Genomic DNA, 21857 nt, shown 5'->3' on the forward strand with positions numbered 1-21857 from the left:
AATAGCTCTATAAATGTGCTCCAATCAGTGGAAGGAAGGGTTATGGAAATGCTTCCATAGGTCGCTAGTAAGTCTAGTCCCTAGAGGAACCCTTCTCAGAAAGTATTCAGGTAATGGCTTGTATGAACAGTGCTAAATGTGATGTAAAGAAAGACTCATAAATAAGGCATTGAAACATCAATCACATATGCAACTTCAGGAGGAACACTTCTGACTAGATCAAAAGCAGTGGCTCACTTCTCCAGTAAAGCTGTGATGCAAAAAGAGACAGTCCATGATGCTTATGTAGGTAATAGGTCAAAACAATGAAAGATAACTTGAGTGTTTATATTTCCCCAAGGAAACTGGAACTTGTGACATTCATCAAAACTATAGATAATATTACAATCCAAGAAAAATAGTCATCACCACAACAACAGGTACATAAGACAAAATGAAGATCAAGCATAAAGTTAGATCCCTGTATTAGCATTTGTTTATTTGTCAAAATGAATTCTTGGAAACAGCAAAGTCTTCTGGCTTAAAAGATAATTATACAGCACAGCCCTTGGCATTTGACACATCAGTCAGCTCTGCAGAACTGTGGGTACAAATGAACTGGTTGGAGTAAGTCCATTCAATTTTAACATGTCCATTTTGGTTATTTGATTGAAAAACTACTTCTGCGACTCACAAACATGAAACTTGGATTGCTTCAGTGATATAGCATCCATGTCAGTTGTAAATACTGGTAAGAAGTGCTTTTATGTCTGACATGACAGGGAGAAAGTACTTACTTTGGAGTCTGTGGAAAGCTAATCCTTGTATTTCCAAAAATCTGGTAGTAATCTAGTTAACAAAATGAAAACCCCTAACATTCAGAGGTATAACAAAATGAAATCGGTGTCTGTGAGCCTTGAGATTTTTGTTTTAGTTTAGAAGTAGAGAAAACGGGATTAAAAAGTCCTCTCAGTATTTTAATTAAAATAAATATTTAATTAATTAATTATTTTATTTAATTTAATAACAGCATGTAAATATTGGGGGGGGGAGGTTTGCTACAGAGATTCTGAATGTCAGTGATTTCCCATTGTACCTTTTTTTTGGTGTTAGGTTTTTTTTTTTTCCCTACAAGGGAATCCACCCTTTAAATACATCTTGTCATCTCTACTAGCAAGGGAGAAAGAAAAGGGGACCATATGGCTACATTATCTGTGCCTTTGTTTCTTTTTCTTTAAGATTCAAGTATGATCACTGAAGTGATAACTTCTTGTTATAATCGTTATTCCACGGTCTTCATAGATAGGTCTTGCTGAAAAACTCTAAGCTGAGATCTAGCATGGATATCTTGATTTGAAGAATTGAGGACAGTAATTGTAGAAAATTCTGGTTGTCATTTTGAACCAGGTGACCTTTTTTCCTGCCAAAGATTTTTGTGTTTCTTTTAATTTGACATCCCTGTAAATCATATTGAGCCTGGAAGTTTGCAGTATCTGATCAATATTTTTCTGTTTATATTTTTAATTAAAAAATTAAATTAAATACTTGATCATTCATTTTAATGCAATGTAATCCAATACATACATTAGCCAGCTACAACAGGTTACAAGTTCCCATTATTCTCTAAGAATGTGCTGAAGGTAAGAGGGTCTGTTCTTTTCAGCCTGAATAATACATGTTTATGAAAGTCTAAAAATGACTCAGACTTTATATATATTCACTTGATTAACTGTGATGGCCTATGAAGTGAATAATACATCATCTGACTCCTCCATTTCTGCTGAAGAATTTCAGTACTACATACTGCAGCAGGACTGCAACTTTCATCCTAATAGTGAATAATTACCCATATCAGACACTGTATACTGAAATACACACAGTGGGATAAATTAAAGATGAGGGTTCTTCAGCATCGTGGGTTATAAACAAGATCTATAACCATACTGAGTGCAGCTGTGGCTCTAGATAAGTGGAGCAGGCACACATCAGAAGGTCTGCAGCAGTGTTGATACTTTGTGTCTGTTGAATTTATCTGAATGGAAATCTTACAAAATAGAGTTTGAAATCTCCAGCTGAAGAGTGCCAATACCTGCAGGATTTGCCTCAGGAAACCAGGATTCTCAGAAGTGTATGATTTTGTCAAAAACACATAGGTTAGCTATTCCTTAATACCTTTTTAAGTGTTAACCCTTTCAGACCCTTTTTATTTTTTCTAAAGCTGTTCACCACCATGTTTTCAGGGTTAGCCAGAGCATTCCTGCCAACACGTGCCTATTCATGCTGTGATTATAAACCTGTTCCTTTACCATTTGCAGATAATCAGCATTGATGTGATATGCATGATATTCTCAACATGAGTGAACCATAATGCTGTGACTACCACAGTAACATTTATAACTTGTAATTCTAGAATGTAAAGCCTCTGTGATACTGGTCACTGATGGCATTAAGTATTGCTCTTAATCCACTCACTGCATGGGAGGTGTGGGCTAGATTGTAGCTTACTGAACTGCATGCTGTTAGGTAGGGCTCCACCTGCAGAAACATTGCATGTGTGTATTCTCAGTGCTCAGTTCTGACGTGACCTCTGCTTGAGGATGATTCAGTAATACAGCACCTATGTGGCTTTTCTTTTCTTACTCTTTCACAATGAGAACACAACAACTCTATTTTTAATACAATGTCAAAGAGTGTTGTAATAGCCACAAAAATGTGTTTGAGGGCAAAGAAGGGTAAAGATGTATTTAAAAATACCGGGAACACTTGCCCCCCAGCCGGATTTGCAAGGCAGTCTCATTCAATATTACTCACCTTCAGATCTCCATCTCTATATTTCATTATGTGGAACTCGCACACTTTTGAACTTGACTCTTACAAACAAGGCAGTGAATATTTTATATTTGTTGCTTTGAGAATTTTTTTTGCTTGTTCTGCGTCCCACTAATGGTGTTACATTTATTGTAGGATGGAATGAAGCAGAAGTTGCATATGAAATATGGAAACCCCATAAATAGATAAAAAGGCATATATATTTAATTTGTTCAGGGCAGCTTGTATGTAGCTTTTATTATTTTTGAGCCTTAATATTCAGTACAGCATGTAGGGTATTATTATCACTGCCAGAATTTTGAAGAGTGCATTAAATTCTAAAAGATCATCAAAACATTGACTGTTCATCTCCATTTCTTAATACTTTGTGTTATAGACTTGCATGTCATTGTCCAGCGATAAAAACCTCAATTCTTTTGTTTTGCCAACTTACCTGCTGATTTTCTTTAATATGAATTATAATATGAATTAGGCTTCTTGAGATTATTGAACATTTATTTTCCTTCTAAGTCTTTCTATTCTGTTTTCTTGGGTTTGAGCCTTATTATCACATGAGAGTTCATACAATTTATTTGATCCTACCCTTTCATCTCAGTTTCACTTCGCAAATCCATATTTATGGATGCTCTTACAGCTCTCCACGTTCCCGCACGTCGCGCTCTCTCAGCACCTTTTCTCTTTATCTTAAAGCCACCAAAAATTTTCATTTGAATGTGAGAGCTGAAACCAATGCAAATTTTTGTGTTTTTTTCATGTGTATTATTCTGTCCCACTCCAACAACTTTCTTACTATTTCAGAAGTTTATTCCACATTAAAATAGAAAATTCCAATACCATTTTTGATATAAAAAGTCTCTTTTGTTTTTACCTCATTTAAGCACATACAGACAAGTACAGATTATTCTTGTCTATATGTGCTTTTTATTTTCCTTCTTCATCTTTTTCTTTGGTTCAGTAGGAACTGGACTAATTACCAACACACATTTTAATGCTTTGCTATGAATTTCAAGTAAATTCAATAGTGTACATATTGATGTTCTGCATAAGGATATTGTTGCATTTTCACCATTAACAAACCTTTGTTGTTATGTCTGACATGTAAAGCCTTTTCCGATGTCCTTTTCTGAGTGGTCTGCCTTGTCACTTCACATTATTCTTAATATTGTCTGATTTTGTTCCATTTCCTTCCAGGCAGCATTTACTTTGACTTAAAGGTGCTGCAGTTAGATATTCAATATTACGTGTTGTCCTCACTATGGCTTTTTTTGCAGTTGCTTTTACATTTAGTGTTTTAGGGACTTCACTCAGTTGTGTTTCAAACTCTTCACTCAAACTCTTGGTTTGAGTTTGCTAGATGTCCAAGTTAAGATCTTTTGTGCTTCAGTTTTAATGAGCAATTTTTGTGATGCTCAAGCTGAGGACTCCTTACCTTATAAATACTAATATGTAAGATTTATATCCTCGTATTTCCCGTAGATTAGCCTTAGAAAGAAGATTGTTTTCATGGACTCATCACCAGTGACTAAACAATAGCCATGTTACTAAAGTTTTTCTGGCATGGAAAATATGGTTTTTATTATCTTCATAAGTGCTTCTTGTCTTTTTTGTACACCATTCCAAACTATGGGAAAGTCTCTCATAAGCTCTTGATTTAAGTCTTCTTGCAGAGGATCTCATTGCTCATGTGAATAATTTGTGGTTGGAATAAGAGCTTGATTGATGTTTATGTTTTGGAAATTTTAACAATTAGCTGGCAATCTGGTCATTTATGTCATTGTATTCCATTTTTGGAAAGTCATGTGTACAAAGAAATCAATTCCACATCTCTGTCTTTTTTCTTTTTTTTTTTTTTTTTTTTTTCCTTCCCCTAAAGCTAAGAGCCATAGACTTAAATCAAGGTTATGCTCCCGTTCCACTGGATGGTACCTTAAATAGCAGACAGGAAAACTCAATACAAACTAAAGACATGAATGCAACAAATGCCTTGTTTTGCCACATTTGGAGCCTGGTTGGGTATTTTCCTGCAGGTATTCAATGAAGAGCAAATAAGAGTGGTTTAATTTTTGCCTTTATTTTTCTTGAGCCTTCAAACAATATTTTATGCTGTTGCCTCTGTCCCCCTAACTGAACTGGTGCTGTGGCTGTAAGGCAAAAAGCCTTTAAGGGGTGAAAACTGTACACAAGGCTATTTGTCATCTCCAGAATCACACAAGCTAAGACATACCAAGAATGTTCCCATTTTTGGTATCAGGTCTGAAATCCTCTATATATCAAGTTGATTAAACCAATATAAATAGCTGTTTTGCAAAATCTACACATACACACACACACACACACATATATATATACAATCATTATTTTATACTTGAGACGTGTGAAAGTCTGCTGACAGAAATCTATTTTAAATTGTTGCCCCATACTTCTGTGACAAACAGAAGAGCTGGGTAAATCCACTCAGCTGCCTGTCAGATGGGGAGATGTACTCCTAGATTCTTATGCTAGCAACTACATCTGTGAAACAGTGCACAGGGACTGGGATTCCCAACTCTCTGTTGAAAAAGCCCCTGTAATTCCCACCTTTGTTAGCTGCCTGCAACTTTGTCATCTTTTAAAAGCATTTAAGTTTATGTGGGCTACTGTATGTAAACAGTACTGTATGGATGCATGTAATGATGTAAGAAATTATTTGCAAAACCTGTTTTTTCAGGTTCAAACATTTCAAACATTTTCTTAACAAAAAACATTCAAACATTTTCTTAAAATTACTGCCTTTTGACCAAGTTAGTGAATAAAATCTTGTAAGATACAAAAATGAATACACTTAGTCAAGATTAGTATTCAGAGAATGGCAGGTATAGTCTTGTTATATTCCGAGCTTAGACATCAAACAGATATTTGATTTCTAGCAGCATCTCCAAAACCATTCAAATCTGTCCATAATGTAACAAATCAAGTCATTTTTTTTTTAAGCAATTGAATTCTGACATACTGGCAATAGTAATCACGGCAGTGAACTTAGTTTTATGTGTTTGGTTGAGGTATTTTTTTATTTTGTCCTCTATTACTTTGAATAATAGTTTGTCATTTTTTAAATTGTATTTGAAAGGAGCAATTTCAATTTCATCTGCTGAAGATCTGTATGCTAAATTTCAGGCCAAAGTGAATTTTCTTTTTGTATCATCTGATCTTAGGTCTTTGAAGTCCCTGTGGAAGGGATCCTGTTGATTTCAGGACTCCTAGGCCCAGGCCTAAAGGTTAAACCTTTCTTTTTTTTAAAAAAAAAGAAGCGGAATGAGCTGTCAGAATGTGATTGAAATATGTGGGTGAATTACAAGCTTCAGCTCCAGTGAGGTTGTTTGACAGCATGTATTTAGGGGCTTAACCTAAAGTTAAAGGTTCTGTTTTTCAAGCTCTTGCAGCTACAGTTGCCAACACAGGCTCAAATATAGGAAAGCATAGTGCTGAACTTACAGAAACACCCCTTTGCTTTTTTGGGGACAACTTATTTGATCACTGGTATGGCATAATTGACTTTTATCTGCACTCATCAGTACTCATTATTTTGCACAGAGCAGAAGTGTCAAACCTGTACCATAGCCCTCTTTCTTTTGCCTTTTCATAAATACAATGAGAAAGGACAAAGCATGTCACTCCCTCAGTTTCTCTCTCAAAGCCTCCCTTAAAAGTGTGGATGCTGTCATACACAGTTGACTCAAAACACTGTAAAATAAAATGAACATCTTAACTTGGCTTAAGATGAGACATTCAAGTCATAGGCATTGATCTGGTCTATGTGACATTCGTGAGCTATGACCATGGCATCTGTTTTGTTTTGAGGAGAGAAAAGCTTCACTTGATTTCTTTTTCTGACCTATAATTAAAGAGAAAAGGTATTTTTCTCTAAGCCTTGTTTTCTACCAGCCAGCAATGCTCATGATGCTCTTTCTTTTTCCGTCTTCACCCCCTCCTCCTGCAGAATCTCATCGGGAATTCCTTCACAGGCCTGCGTCTGGATACGTGCCAGAGGAGATCTGGAAGAAAGCTGGTAAGAACTGTTTAAAAACACCAGCTTAGTCGTCTGGCAGCTGTGTGCAGTTGTTAATGCACTGATGTGAGGAATTGGGAGGCGGGGGAAGGGCTTACTAGTAACAAGAAGAAATTGTGTTTAATAATTTTAAACTGGAACTGACCAGGACATTAAATAATTTTATAATAGAAGTATCTGCTGCTATAGTTAGGGGAATATCTGTACTTCCAATATGGACCCCTATTTTCAAGGCTTCAAGTTTCAGGCTGAAACTTGATATGTTAAAAGTTTGTCTATTAGCAATTTGAAAAAGAAGTTAGTGTGGGTGGTTTTTTTAAGCTTCAGGGTTCTTACCTAGTTAAGGTAAGAATTCTCAAAGGAGGGGTAAAAGCCCAAGTACACCTGTTAAAAAAAAGACTTCAACTATGCAAAGTAACCATTCTTAATTTAAAAAAGATTTTGTGCCTGTCAGCCCCCAGTGAAGCCTGTGCTCATAAACCTGCAGAGTGTGCAATGAAGTCAGCAAGTTCACATCTCTGCAGCTGCTCTGGCTGTTCGCAGGGCATTGACAGCATCTGCCTGTGCCTGGAAAGCACCCTGGGCAGACATTGTGGTTGTGCAAAGTTTCCTTAACACGAAAACTCTGCCTGAGCACAGGAGTTTCCTGGCGAGGATCCCACTCCGGTGCTGGAGCTAAACCTTTGCTCTTTTGACACTGACATCAGAGCTTCCTTGTTTTCAGAGGGGCCAGGAGGCAGCTCTTGAACTGCACTGAGATAGTTGAGAAGCTATTTATACACCCAAACACGCCCCCCCTGCTTTTGAACACCTGTATAACCGTGAAGCCTGCAGCAGCTGTCTGAGCAGCAGTTAATGATTAAATGGCAAATATGCAGCAGTGTTGATGCTTTCTGATCAAATCTCCTCTAAATGCTCACTGCTTTCCAGTGTATTTTAAACTAGATACGCAGCATACATTTAAAAATGTTATGCTTTTACCTTGTTGCATCAGACTAGAAGTTGTGTTTTGGGTGTAATGTGGGTTTATCGTGTAAAGTCTACACTTGTCAATATGTTAATATTTTTAGAGCTATTGCATTTACTGTGAAAAATAGTAAAACAGTGTATATGTTTTTGGTTTAATACAAGGAAAGTGTAGTCTTTGTAACTCAGTGCCCAAGAATATTTTCATATTGCCATATTTATGTTAACATTTTAAATGAAAAATACAAAAAAATATGCAATCCCAGAAAATCTTATTAAGAGGAGAATTATTCTGTTGAATTTCAAAAACTTCAGTCCTCTTGCAAAATCTGTGGCTTGATGTCATTTGGCATCAGGTTATTTATGACTCATGGATTCAATACAATAAAAGAAAAAAGTTTCTTCATAATTAACAGAAATTAGTTGAAGCTTTTGGCTTGAGTTTTGAAATCGGATGTGCATTCACACTGCATGTATTCACAAATATACAGGACAATGTAACACAAATGTACAGGACCTGTGATGTCATCTTGTGAACATCTATGTCATCTAAGTCTTTCCTTTGGTCCCATTCCTAGTCTCATTCTCAGGCTGATGTGGATTTAAATCAAGTGATCATGCCTGCAAGTTGCAGCATAAAAGAAGTGTGACTCTGCAGGATGCATACCTGTATCTAAGTCTAGTCAAACATCAGAAAGCATGCTGCTTTCATAAATCATGGTCCTGCATTTTTAGGAGGGTGGTCTGAAACTGGAGGTATCCACAATTTCATGATGAAGGCAGTAATAATAGATAAAGGTGCAATTCAACTCTGTGAGGCGTCTGATGCCATTTGAGGTGCTCCACAGTTTCTGGTTGGTCAAAAACTCCCAGTCAAGAAGGCTACAAATCCCTCACAGGTTATTTCTTTTGGTTCAGTGTGGATCTCTTCATGTGTCAAATGTCTGTAAGGACCAATGTGCAGAGAGCTGGATCAAGTATGAAGTTCTGTTTGGAATACTGAATCCATTACACTGAAGGAATGTGGCATAAAAACAGTTAATAAGCAAACTCAAAAGCATGTGGAGAAGGGATTCACTTTAAACTTCTGGAGATTGGTAGACTCCCGTGTAATTCTTGAAATATACCACATTAGGCATGTGCTTTTGTGGTTGCTGGAGCAAGGACATATTATGCAGTACCTCATGAGTTAAAGCCATGTAAGCCCACTTCAGTTTCATACACCAGTAAGCAGTCACCAGTGCCCTGATTTACCTCATTGAATTATGGATATGGGGATGAAGAGTCCAAGTTCTTGGTATTCCTCAGTAGTCAAGAGGGTGGGAGACAGGTAATGGGGATCAGTCAGATCACAGGATGACTTGCTGGCTGGGAGTACATACTACCCTTCATTAAGTACAGAGAGGGTCGCAGGCCCATTGTGGGCTGCTGCAATAGCTTCTGTCATGAGAAGCTGTCTTCCAGCCATCCCTGTCTCTTAGCCAGGCCCAATGTCCATGTCAGTCCAGCTGAAGGTTCTGGTGTTACACAAGAGGAATGAAGTAACCATCCTTTGTCTTACAAAGACAATAAGTGTCCTGCAATAAGTAGTCCTGAGACAGATGATGCATTTTAGGATACGATGCTGAGATAAGCATTTGTCACTAACTGCCAATGGCCACCCTTGCCAGGATCAGCCTGAGAGTGAGATGATCCAAAATGTTGTGGTGGCACAGGACTGCACATCTGCCCACCACCTTTCTTTTGTCATGATGTGGACAAATGTGCTGATGATGTGAGGGAGGTGACCAGGAGCTGGCTGGTGAATCATCATTTTGGGTGAAAGATAAGTACCTCTCTTAAGTCTGCTCCGAGGACTTCAGACCACACTGAGTAATGCCTTTTCCATACAAGTTGTTTGCTTCCTGGACCTTTCCTTGTGTGTTAATGCTGCTCAAAAGGAAGGAAGATTTCAGTTGCATTCCTAAAATGACAGTGAGTTTGTGCCAAGAATGCTTAGCATTGGTGGGAAGGTACGTGCATCTTAGATACTTGGTTTTAAAAACTTCCAGATTTCTTCTTTCTGATACTGGAATCTAATCACTCTTCCTTTCTCTGGAAATGAAGGGAAAGGAAGGTAGCTGGTATCATTCTTGGTCTTCATAGCTCATCATTGTCAAGGCAAATAAAAATCTGCTTCACCATTACCCTTATCACAGATATATCGTAACCTATGAAAATTGCATTGTGTGTCTATGAAATATCAGTAGTATTTAGTTTAAGAAGCTGTGAAGAAAATCAGTGATACACATTTTCGTCTGGTTATTTAGGTGTTCATGAGTTTGTAATATATTGAAATAATGATGGTGCATTGTGACCCAATATATTATAACTTAATTATTTTCACACGTAGTATAGCTCAACACAAACTCTGTCATCAAAGTTGATGGAAATATTAAAATTCAATCCATAGTTTAAACCAGTCAAAAAGTATCAGTCAGTCATATGGCCTCATAAGTACTTTCATGCATCTTCATGCTCTTAGAAGCATTGCAAAAAACTTAAGCAACATAGAAGATACAATTTTCCACTTCTGTGTTTGGTCTGAAAAGAAGTAGATTATCTGGGATGAAAAACTACAATTAGAAGGCCATGTAAAAAGCAAGCTGGAGCATTTTTGCTTGTATTTAATATAAGAAATTGGCATTTCTAACCACTGTAAATACCTAACTGTAAAACTAAATTTATATAATGTAACAAAAGTGCATCATGTCATGCAAAGATCATTTCTACTTGTAGCAAATACCAGCAAGAATACAGATTTTCTTAAAGAAATCCACTTTGTCAGTAACTGCAGTTCATAGACATGAAACGCCTGTATTTGAGTTGCCTCATTTTTCTGAAAAGGGTAATAAAATTGCGTCTGTATGTTTGCCTGTGTATATTTCTTTTCTCGTGATCAGTGAATGGTTACAGTTGGTAATAAATATTCAAGCACCTTGCAAATGTCCTACCAATTCCCTTTGCTGATCTGTGTGTGCCTGTGGGACTAGAATAGGAATGCATAATTTAAATATAAATTGCCTGTTTTGCATATACAATTAGACTAGCTGTAGCTTTGATCGTAAGCAAAAATTATTGTCCTGTATTGCCACTTAGATAGAATTTTAATTCACCTTGAATATTCAAAGTAAATTAAGCCTTGGCTGCATGGTTGAAGGGTATGATTTTTTCCTCTCCTGAGGCTTTCCCCTAAACAACATTTATGGTAGGGTAATATAAGGGCATATTTTCAGCCCCATAAAAATAAAGGCATAAGTTTTATCTCTAAATCCCTCCCCACCCCCTTGAAAACTTCAATTGAAACATCTCTTGCAGATATGCACACCTGTAACATGCACACATACTCCTTAAGAGAGCTCATCTTTCATTTTAGTTCAGTTTTAGTCAGTACATGGCTTAATGTTAAGTCTTTATTGTAATTTGCGTAATAACTGAAAATGGAGACTTCATGTAAACACTATTTTTTAAATAACATGTGCAGAGCTATCAGATCTAGCTCAGGAGAGTGATTGAGCATCTGTATGTGAGAGTTATGTCTACATGTGCATGCACACAAATACATGGGCTATATGCATGGACTGAAACTCAAACACAGCGCCGTTCTAATACTTAAATTTTAATCTACAGTAAAACATTTTTAATAAAAATCTGTGGCTTTAATTAAACAGAACATTTAATTAAGGTGGGTTTTAAGTGCATGAAACAATTAAGTGCAAACACTTGAATGAAACATGTCATAATTAGTTTTAATAGAGTGTTAATTGGTACTAGGTTTGCCAAGTTAATAATTACCGCTTATTAAATTTTCAATTAATCATTGTCATTTTGCTTTGAATAAAGATGAAAATTAGATAAACTAATTCAGGGGGAGGATGGTTTCCTTGTTAATTAGAGCAGTTAATTAAAAAAAAAAAGAAATTACTTGTTTTAGTTGTCAATTAAAAGACTGTTCATTAGTAAAATCTTTGCACTCTTCCTGCAACAAAAGCCAAATAACTACTTGGAGACATGTTTTCTGGAATAAAAGATATGACACTAGTATATACCAAAGAAAAGACTGATACTACCATAGTTGTTTTACAAGAAGCATGAAGGTTTGAGTTCAATGATGTAGGGTTCCCCTGCTCATTGTTAATTGTGCTCCAAAGTCTTGCTGGGCAGGGTGTGCTCAAGAGCTCAGAAGAGCCAAGAAGTCAAGTCTTCAAGTATAAACATGGATTTGAAAGACAGATCAAGAGGTCAAATGATTGTTCATAAACAAATTTTAATGTTTTCTCATAAAATGGTATGTCCAAGGAAAGAGACAGTGATTGAAAATTTTTAAGTAAACTCTTGGGTTTTTTTTTAACTTCATGTATTTATTTGTTAACATACGAGAAAAAAAATGTTAAAGACCATAAATCCTGTTTTAATTTCCCCAACCTTAAAAATACATTTTAAAAAGTCTGTAATATATCTTAAATAATAATTATTGTCGAGTATATGCACATATCTGCTGTGCTGCAAAACAAATTTTTTAGTGTTCAGAAAGATTGCAAATATAATGGACCAGAGATCTGAAATGATTGTACCTAAAGAAGTACTGACTGCGAATCAAAACAGCAATAATCAGAACTAGTGGCAGAGACTTTGATGATGGGGAAGAAGCACCCAGTGCTTCTTGAGGATTCTAGAGGAACCAGGTTCCTCTGTGTCCTACTCAGAATGAAGACTGTCATTATAATTGAGAGTAATCGTGACGTAACAGTAAGAGTAGTGATGCATTTCCCACGTCAGTCCCAGGAAGCCGTGTGCCGATGTGCTGTGCTGACGCAGATGTTTTCTGTTTGCAGAGGAAGCTGTCAATGAAGTGAAGCGCCAGGCGATGGCCGAGCTGCAGAAGGCGGTGTCGGAGGCCGAGCGGAAGGCTCACGACATGATCACTTCGGAGAGGGCCAAGATGGAGCGCACCGTTGCCGAAGCCAAGCGCCAGGCGGCAGAGGACGCCCTGGCTGTCATCAATCAGCAGGAGGATTCAAGTGAGGTAAGGGCCTTGCTGGGCAAGCATCACCTGTGGCTGCAGACCATAGGTGTGTCTGAGCTGGCTTTTATCTGTGTGACACAGGGCATCAGTGTCCGCCATTAACTCTTTGCATAACTGTTTTGGATGAATGTTTCAGGCATACACCGAGTTCCAAATTCTCTTGGCTATGTTATAATCTGAGCCCAAAATAGCTAGTGAGCTTGAGGTCTCTTCTTGCCTTTTAACTGCTGGTCAGGGTTACATATTATGTTCTAATTTGACTTTTCAGTAGCTTCATTTTAAAGCACTTCAAACTCCCATACTGAATAGATAAAAAGATGCTTGGTGGAAAACATTTGACACTGAAATCTAATTTAAAGAAATTATTCATGAAAGAGGTTGTAGAGAAAGGTGGGTAAAAACTTGTCTGGGGACAGTGTTCGATGTAGAAGCGATTAGCAAAAGTTGATGGTTCCTGTAGGACAGAATGTGAATGTAAATTTGCAAGTGTTTCCTTATTTTGAATGTATTGCTTTGGCTGCAGGGTATATTTCAGAGTTGAGGAGTGGGCAAAGAGCATTTGGTAGAAAAAGAAATAGACTGAGAGATCAAAGAGTAAAACAAGAATAAGTATGTTAAACCTTGATGTACTTTCAGACCTGAGAGTGGAAACCTTGATTTGTTATGATACAGGACACCTGACACCATGGCTACATGGAAGCTGGGAGTGAAAGAGCAGTGTGTGTTTGACCAGTGCTGCATCAGTCTAGATAGCAATTAAATTTTATGCTTTTTTTTTTTTAAAAGAAAAAGAGTCCTAAGTTAAAACTGCCCTTAAAAATGGACATGACAAGCAAATTTTGTCCATTAGAAGTTATTTCTATATAATCTCCATTTCTGGAGACCACTGAAATGAAAGAGCATTACCTTCATGAATTATTTATTGTTTGTATACTAAGATCTTGACTGTAGTAAACCCACTTTTTAAAATAACTTCTAAACAGCGGGGAGTGGGGGAAAAGAGTAGGTGACAATCCCTGTTACCTGGGGACAGACATTTGTGTATGCTCAAGTATAAACACTTCGCAAGGGCTGGATGGGCAGTGTTGTAGAAAGATCCCTTAAGTTGAAAGATGCAGATGAGCTACCTGCAGCCTGCTGAGAACACTAGCAGAAATCACCAGCACATAAGTCAGTGGCATGCTGCAGTATGCATCTGTAATTTGAGGGAGCGTAAGTTTTTAATTCATACCAGGCTTCTCTGGAGATGAAAGACCATTGTGGGATCACTGAATGCCCAGAGTTTCTCCTTAATGTGTAGCAGATGAATAACAAGGAGACAAAAGGAATTGATTTTCAGCATCTGAAAGTTTCTCAGGAAGAAAGGGACTAGGGGAAGTATATGTACCCTTTAAGTACTAACTGTTCCATTGTAGATTAAATGAGACATAAATTCAATTTATTGGACTTTTGTATCTAAGATACTCAAGGACATTTTCCTGCACTGTTCGTAGAAAGGGCATCTTTCTGATATAACATCATTAAAGAGCTGTCATTTTGTGTGCGTATATGTACAAGAGACTCCTATTGTTAAAAACAAAATTCCAAAGGTAAGTACCTTTGGAGGAAACAGCACATTCAATCTATTTAGTGAACTGATATAGTGTGAACAGGACAGAGGAAGTACTTCTGTTCCAGTACGTACAGCCACAAGCAAATGTGTATCCAAAGGAATGTGTAGAGAGTTTGTGTGCTGTGATTAACTTCTTAGCAGTTAAAGCTCTGGAAAAATCCATGTAACATCTTTCCTTCTTCTGCAGTAGAACTGATTATGAGGTTTTTCACTTCTTAGGAACAGGATGTTGGGGAAACAGTTCTTTTAATTGCATTCTAATGAAATGTGGCTGATAAGGTTATAGGTGTTCTCAGGGCTGTGTGTCCTCAGGGAGGTTACTAGACCTAGAAATGAGGTCTAGTGTCCTGATCCTGCAACTTTCTCCCCTGTGGTCATCAAGGTGGCTGTTTTGAGGCACAAGTTTTAGTAAGCCATCAGAGAGAAATCAAGTTTGACTGTCTGTGTTTACAGGTGATTGATTAACTACAAAGGGAGATGATGGCAATATTTGTTTGAGTTAGATGTATCTATTTATAAGCAGTTTCACTTCAGCTTCTAATTATGACAAACTCCAATCACTTAGGCAATGTTTCTCACAGTTACCTGTTAACTCAGGCTGGTTTGGTATCCTTTTCGGGTGACTTCTGTAAGAATGGACTGGACTTTTCCTTCATCTTTGGGGGCAGGAGATCAGTTTGCCAGTGCTGGAAAAGTGTTTCTTCAGAGATGAGACTCTGTTTTTCAGATTTGAGGAATAAAACTCCACACTTGTTTTGGTATTAATTATCTCTTGGATCTCTCTGTGGACATTTCTCCTCATTTGTCTAGGTCATCAGTCTACATAAACTTCTCTCTGTTTACAGCTTTCAACAGAACATTTACAGCAATACAGATTCCTGTGCACTTAAAGCATTGGAGTAAAATTTCTAGAGCTAGAATATTTCCAGTTTCAAATCTGAGACTGTTACAGTGCAGCCTCTGAGTCTTGCAGGTCCAGGGGGAATGCCAAGCATCTCGCCTCATTCCTTATCTTTGCTGGGATGTTGTGCCAAGGCGTGCAAGAAAGCTCACTATAGGCTGCTGGATAACCTCCATGCAGTTCCTGACAGACAATATTTCTCTCATGGGTGTCATTATTTTTTTGGGCTGTTGAAACTATGAATGGAGATGAGAATTTGATGCCAGATTTGTAATGTATAAGATACAATTTTTGACTGATATGGCCACTCCCTGTCTATTGGCAAGGTTTCTCCCTTCATTTGTTTTTCAGTAAAATGCAGCCTGATCCTAGCTGAGGCTTCTTGAAGCTGTTCTGGTGTGAGAATTTTGTGGCATGATTTTTATTGCAGTCTGCTCCAGTTCTCAAAGTGATAACTAGTACTAAGACTCGGGTTTTTTGTGATTATTATAATGCAACCTCCTAATCCAAGACCTTTCAGAGATCTCACAAAGAAAAGTAGATTGGATTTTTGATGGGGTTTTTGTTGGTGTTGCTGATTTCTGTGTTGGGTTTTGGTATTTTTTCTGGTTTTGTTTGGGTTTTTTGGTATTTATTTGGTTGTTTTGCTTTGTCTTTAACCCAGAAAAAGTAGGATCCCTGAGTGCAAGATTGTCTTCAAGAAAAAAGTGAAGTTGGGCATATTAAGATGACCAGATCAAAATTCCAAAATAAAGGGAGCACAAGACATTAAGAAGACTAATAGGGGAGGTGTAATATTCATAAGCATCTTGACTTTTGAGAAATGGTCTCCAAGATTTTGAGAATGACCACGTTACATAGCATAGGTAGAATTTCTGACTCTGATCCTTTGCTGAGCTATTGTTCTTTACTTATCTGAGAGTTGTTCAGTGTGGTTTAGCTAGTACTCCCACTGCTTCAGTGTCTGTGCATTTACTTTCTAAAGATTTTCATAGTTTTTTCACATAAGACCTTGCAACTGACCAGCTAATAGTCGTGCTTTTCTGTTATTGAAATTGGTTGAGGACCAGCTAACCTAGCAGACTGCTGGAAAACAAAAGGACCAGGAAAAGGCCTGCCTGTCAGCAAGGCTGTTCTGAGCCACAAATTATTTCTTTACCAGTTCCTTGCAGTTGCTTGACAAAAGATGACCCATTCATCAGTAGTTGGCTTGGCTAAGTATGAAAACATGTGTGAGCAGTGTACTTTGTAATGACTGCTGTGCTTGCTTTGGCTGCAATGTGCTGCTTTGCAAATCAATTTTAATAGCGAGGGTGAACAGTTTAGCAAAGAGACTGACTGCCCAGATTGTAAAGGAGGGAAGGGGGGTGGGGTGGGATCATCAAAACATCTGTCTTTCTGGTTTGGTATAAAATGCCACTGAAAAATCTGACACTCAGTGTTCTGATTCAGTTTTGAGTAGGTTGAGGGCTGGGGACAGGGAAGGAACACAAGTGTTTCAGTTCTCTCTACTTAAAGCAGATGCTGACATCTGCTCAGATAAAACAAGAATGTAACTGCTCCAACACTGCTTTTAGGAGATGTGTAATGTTAGGGCTTGTTTATATTGAAGCAGTTCATGTTGTATGTGAATATCACACCTGACATTTTTGAAGACAGCTGGGTTCAATCTCTGCTGACCGGTCCATCGAGACCAGGACTGTGCCAGCAAACCTGACTCTGAGCATCAGATGGTGTGATTCAGGCAAGCCTGGTTTTCAGGCTGGTATTAAGTTTAATACCTATGTCAGCTAATGTTTAATTTTTTTGGCAGAGCATCTCTTGGAAAGTAGCACATCATCCCCTGCAGTACAGAGGCACCAGAGCCATGTGCTCTGCACAGGATCAGTCCAGATGTGAAGTGAACATTGGCACTGCCCCAGACTGCTAAGCTAAGCCTGGCTCGCCAGCTTGCATGTCTCTTCTGTGGGCTGCTCTGCACTTCTGTTTTCAGGATTTAGCTACTCTCACTGACTTGTATGAAAGTTCACATATTTCACTCAATAAACAGTGGCTTAGGCAAGCCGGGAGTGTTCAGTGATAGCTGTAACTTGACTAGAAACATCTAGAAGTTTTACATTTTGACACAGTGTGGGAATTTCCTAAGTACCAATACATTTTCCTTTCTAATAAGTCTTGGATAAAATTCTCATAAACAACTTTGCTGGATTTTTACACTGCTATTCAGCAGCTCATACAGTTCTCATTTATGCCCCTGTGGTTTCAGTGATTTCTAGATGTTCCTTTTCTTGTGGTTAGCAGTGGTAGAATTTTGAATCTCATGGGCACTGCCGAACTGGGAAAAATCTCAGTTCTTTGTACCAGCCATGCTTCCTTTCATGGTGAACTGGTGAAATCCAGAATTTCTCAAAGATGACAGAATGAGGGTTTTTTTAAATTTATTTAAGCAAGCTCTGTACTAAGTCTCAGTTGAAGTGTCAGAGGAAAGCAAATACTCAATTCTAGTTAAATATTTCAGAGATGAAAGCAACAGGATGGGCAGAATTACTGGCAAGTATATGTTTTGGTACTGGAGACCACAGAAATGGAGATGTTTTGTTTTTAAGAATTTTCATGAGAGCAAACAGGAATGTTTGAAGATAGAAGCTTAAGTGCATGAGAATTGAGAGTTTGACCTAAGATAAGGCTCTGACCTAAGACTGAGGTTCCTTGTCAGTTGAAAGAGGAGGATGAAATGTGATCAGTGGTATAAATTCGGAGTGAGATTCCCATCTGGTGTAATTTAGCTCAATTTCATTGAATTAATTCATTTTCAAGGTAGTGAAGTTAAATTGAATTATGTTGTCTGAGAATCTAGCTTTTTGTGTAACCTCACTGTTTCACAGGCAAACCAACACAGTTAAGCTGCAATCCAGTCCTCATAGTTTTAGCTACATCTGGAACCTTATAAAGCATGAGCTGGAAGTGCAGTGTAGTAGGTCACTACCTAAAGACAGAATATATAGACCAACGGAGGCTTTGAGAGATTGGCTTCTCCCTTTTTCAATCCGTGATCAACTCTAGCTGTACCATTCCCCCTGTTTGTCCTGTGCTTTAATGATGGGGATTCTCCAACATCTCTAGGCAATTTGCTCCTATTCTTAGCAGAATTTTGATCCTGTTACTTCTGCTTATCCATGTAGAGATGGATGTCGACATTCAGTGACTGCAGTGATGTTTGGGTGCTACTGCCCCTTTTAGGCTACCATCTCGTATTTAACAGTCTGAGTTCATTCAGACTCTTATCATGGCTTGTGTTTGTCTGACTTGTGATTAATCTGGCTGCCTTTCTTCGGGTTCTTTCAAAGTCTTGTTTGTCTTGCTTGATTTTCTGTATTTGAAGTGCATCTCAACCTCCATGAGGCTCCCAGCTGCATCTTGCCAGTGATAGGAGATAGTCTTAAATCAAGCGTAAGACAGTCTGTAGTTGTGGTCATATGCCCTCGTATGAAGATTGTCATCTCGTCATCAACATGACACTGTGGCCATCTGTTGTCCAAGATGCTGTGTACACACCTCAGCAAGGGTGCTCCATTTTGCTGGTACCTGCTAGAGCATCCCAGGAAGGAAGGTACCCTGAGTATGTTCAATCCCATTGTGAGGTCAAGCTTTGTCTGTGATAGCTGGATCTGCTGGAAGTACATGAGCAGCAGGGGCATACGAAGCACAGCCCAGGCTATTAGCTGGTGTCTCGAGTCTGGCTTTTCTTTGGTAAAATTTGGGGCTATCAGCCAGCACAGGGAACAGAAAGCATTTGTTTTGAAAGCTTGTGGTGCCCAAGCCTGATCTTTGCTGCTCTTTTTCACTACTTGCACATGGGAAGGAGCAATGAATGGTCACAATGGTGAGGGCTGTGTGGGACAGGGAGTTCTGCACGTCAAATCCAGCTGCTGTCTCAGTACAAGCTCCCTGTGATGTGTGTGCTTGTTTATGTTAATTTGCACTGTAGTAATTTTTAAATGCAGTAAGTTGCTGCATAAATGTGAGCAGTAAAATTTATTTTGAAATTCTTGTATTTTATGTGGTTTTATTCCCACAATTACACTAAAGCTGTAATGACCTGTTAAATTAGAAATAATATGTCCAATGAACAAAATCACATACCAAGCAGTGTAGGACACATTAAGTAATCATGTAAGGAGCCAGCTTAGTACTTCACCATTTCATTAAAATCTTGCACCTATGTATCACTTTTCATGTTCTGCACAGTCTGATAGTTAACTGATGTTTATTTTAATAAGAAAGTTGAACCAATACTGCTAGAATTCAACTACTATTTCCTGACATCAATACAGATCATGTGGTAAAATACTGAAATAATCTGTGGTGGCTCTGGTCACATCTGGAGTCAGATCTCTATCTGCTCCTCAAAAAGGGAAGGAAAGTGAAGATTCTTCAGATGCTGGCCTATATTAACTGAACAGATACCTGAATGAGCTTGACATCCTCATGGTAATTCCCATGCAATTAAAGCATGAACTTCAATGCTGCAAACAGATCTGCACAGGGGAGGAATTCCTGCACCTGGGCATTTGTTGGCTGTCTTCAGCATCATTCCACATGGGGGGAAGGTGTCTTTTCAGAAAAGTCTGCATGGGGATTTGTTTTCAGATGAGGGAATGAAGGAAAATATGGGCCAAACCCAAGGCTGGCAATTTGGCTGGAAGCAAATAGCTAGGAGATCAGCAGGCATGGCAATATGTGGAAACTGTGCAAGTACAACTGGAACAGAATTACACCATGTTTACTGATCACAGTACAAGCAAGCATGAAGCTGTCAAAATGAAACTTTCATTAGTACGAAAGAAATACAGAAATATTGTAATATAGAAATAGAATATGTACTAAAGAATAAAAAATAAATGAAATATAGATACATATAAAATGCAAAATATAAATATATTAGTAGAATATATAATAAAGTATAATAAATATATATTGCAATAAGGAAATGTTAGTATAGCAAAAGAAAGAGAATCCAGGTACACTTAGTTATCTTTATGGTTAGAAGGATGAAATGCCAATACAAAATGCTAATGCAAAAATGTCATATCATTTTGGTATATGCATAAATATGTCTGTGTGGATACATGTTCATGTACAGTGGCCTAAATTACTTATAGTGATTTTTACAGTTCTTGTGGAGATAAAAGGTTGTTTAAAGAAAAGGTGTTTGCAAATAGTATAGATATTAAGTTCCAAAGGTGGATTTACCTCTCTGGCACTGGACAGAGTGTGAGCAAATGAACCTGAAACAATGACTACTGAATCAAAACCAGGTGATGCCTGGTTCAGACAAGGAGTCTGAATTCCTGACGTTTAACTACCAGAAACATCTGTTTCTGTGTGTTGGTAATTCCACCTTTTTTTTTTAAGTGTTTTTAAAGATGGGAACAATTTTATGAATTAAAAAAAAAAAAGTCCCAAACACATGTATCTGTAATTACCTGGTTTAGTCTGTGCATTTAATCAGTATGAACTGAGAATGCCATATACCTTTGATTTCAATCTTAAAGAACAATTGGGCACAGGACAGTCACTCTTTCCCCATTTGCCAGTATATGCCTATGCAAAAAAAACAACCAACCCTCCAAAACAATGAAAACCAGCAAAAAAAAAAAAAAAAAAAAGAGAGAGAATATGGAAGTAACTCAGGTATATTTTTCTAAAGCCACTTGATACTGATTAAAAGTCTAATTTTCTTAAAATACTGTTTTGGATTTAGGTCTTTGTTTCATTTTGGAATTGGGATTTTTTTTTTTTTTAAAGTAGTTGAGGAATATCACTTAAGGATTGGCTGTGTTCCAGCATCCAGCTGGCAGAGCTATAGAGTGTGTTAAAGTGAATAGCACACATATTCTGCAGTGGCTTCCCCCTCCTGCCAAAGATTTAGTCTCTAGCTTAGCAGTTCACTGCCAGAAGTGCCACTGAGTCAAATGGTATTACTCAGATGATTAAAAATTAGGTTTTCCTAGGGTAGCAAGTTTTCCTAAGTCAGCAAGTTTTACCTATGTGTTAAGTAATTTTTTCCCTTTCTTATTTTGCATTAGTCCCTCTTCACTTCTGGAAAAGCACTTTTTTGTGTGTGCATGTTTCATTATTTCTTTTAATAAATTTTTAAAAGGAAGCTAGCAGAAGTTTTACTGAAACTTCCTATTAGTCAGCATCCTGCTGGTTGCTGGATGTGGGGCATACTTGGAGTTTGCACCATTAGTACTAGCAAAGAGCTGCTTCTGTTCTTGCCTGGTTTCTGAGACAGAGTCATCCAGCTGCCTGGAGCTCCTGTGGAACAGGTTCAGATACCCAAGATAGCACCTACTGATGGCTCAGCTGTCCTTAGGCAGAGGATTGACCAGCAGTTCCCTGCCAGCTGTTTTTACTGTAAAATTTAGGACACTAGCTAATTTCTCCCATCTCCCTC

The 21857-nt window shown here is 37.9% G+C and overlaps 1 protein-coding gene across 6 annotated transcripts in view; it reads left to right on the top strand.

Moving 5' to 3' along the window:
• RUNX1T1 (RUNX1 partner transcriptional co-repressor 1) overlaps positions 1–21857 on the top strand; it is a 116461-nt gene that overhangs the window by 90472 nt on the left and 4132 nt on the right. For all 6 annotated transcript variants that reach the window (XM_005517030.3, XM_014256352.2, XM_088054719.1 and 3 more), the window contains 2 exons: positions 6785–6853; positions 12694–12884. In XM_005517030.3, the coding sequence (XP_005517087.2) occupies positions 6785–6853; positions 12694–12884 (260 nt within the window). The remainder of the gene's footprint in view (positions 1–6784; positions 6854–12693; positions 12885–21857) is intronic.

This window comes from Pseudopodoces humilis, chromosome 1 (genome assembly GCF_049639895.1).
Source record: "Pseudopodoces humilis isolate 2021_Gansu_Grassland_sample_001 chromosome 1, ASM4963989v1, whole genome shotgun sequence".
Classification (NCBI taxonomy): domain Eukaryota; kingdom Metazoa; phylum Chordata; class Aves; order Passeriformes; family Paridae; genus Pseudopodoces; species Pseudopodoces humilis.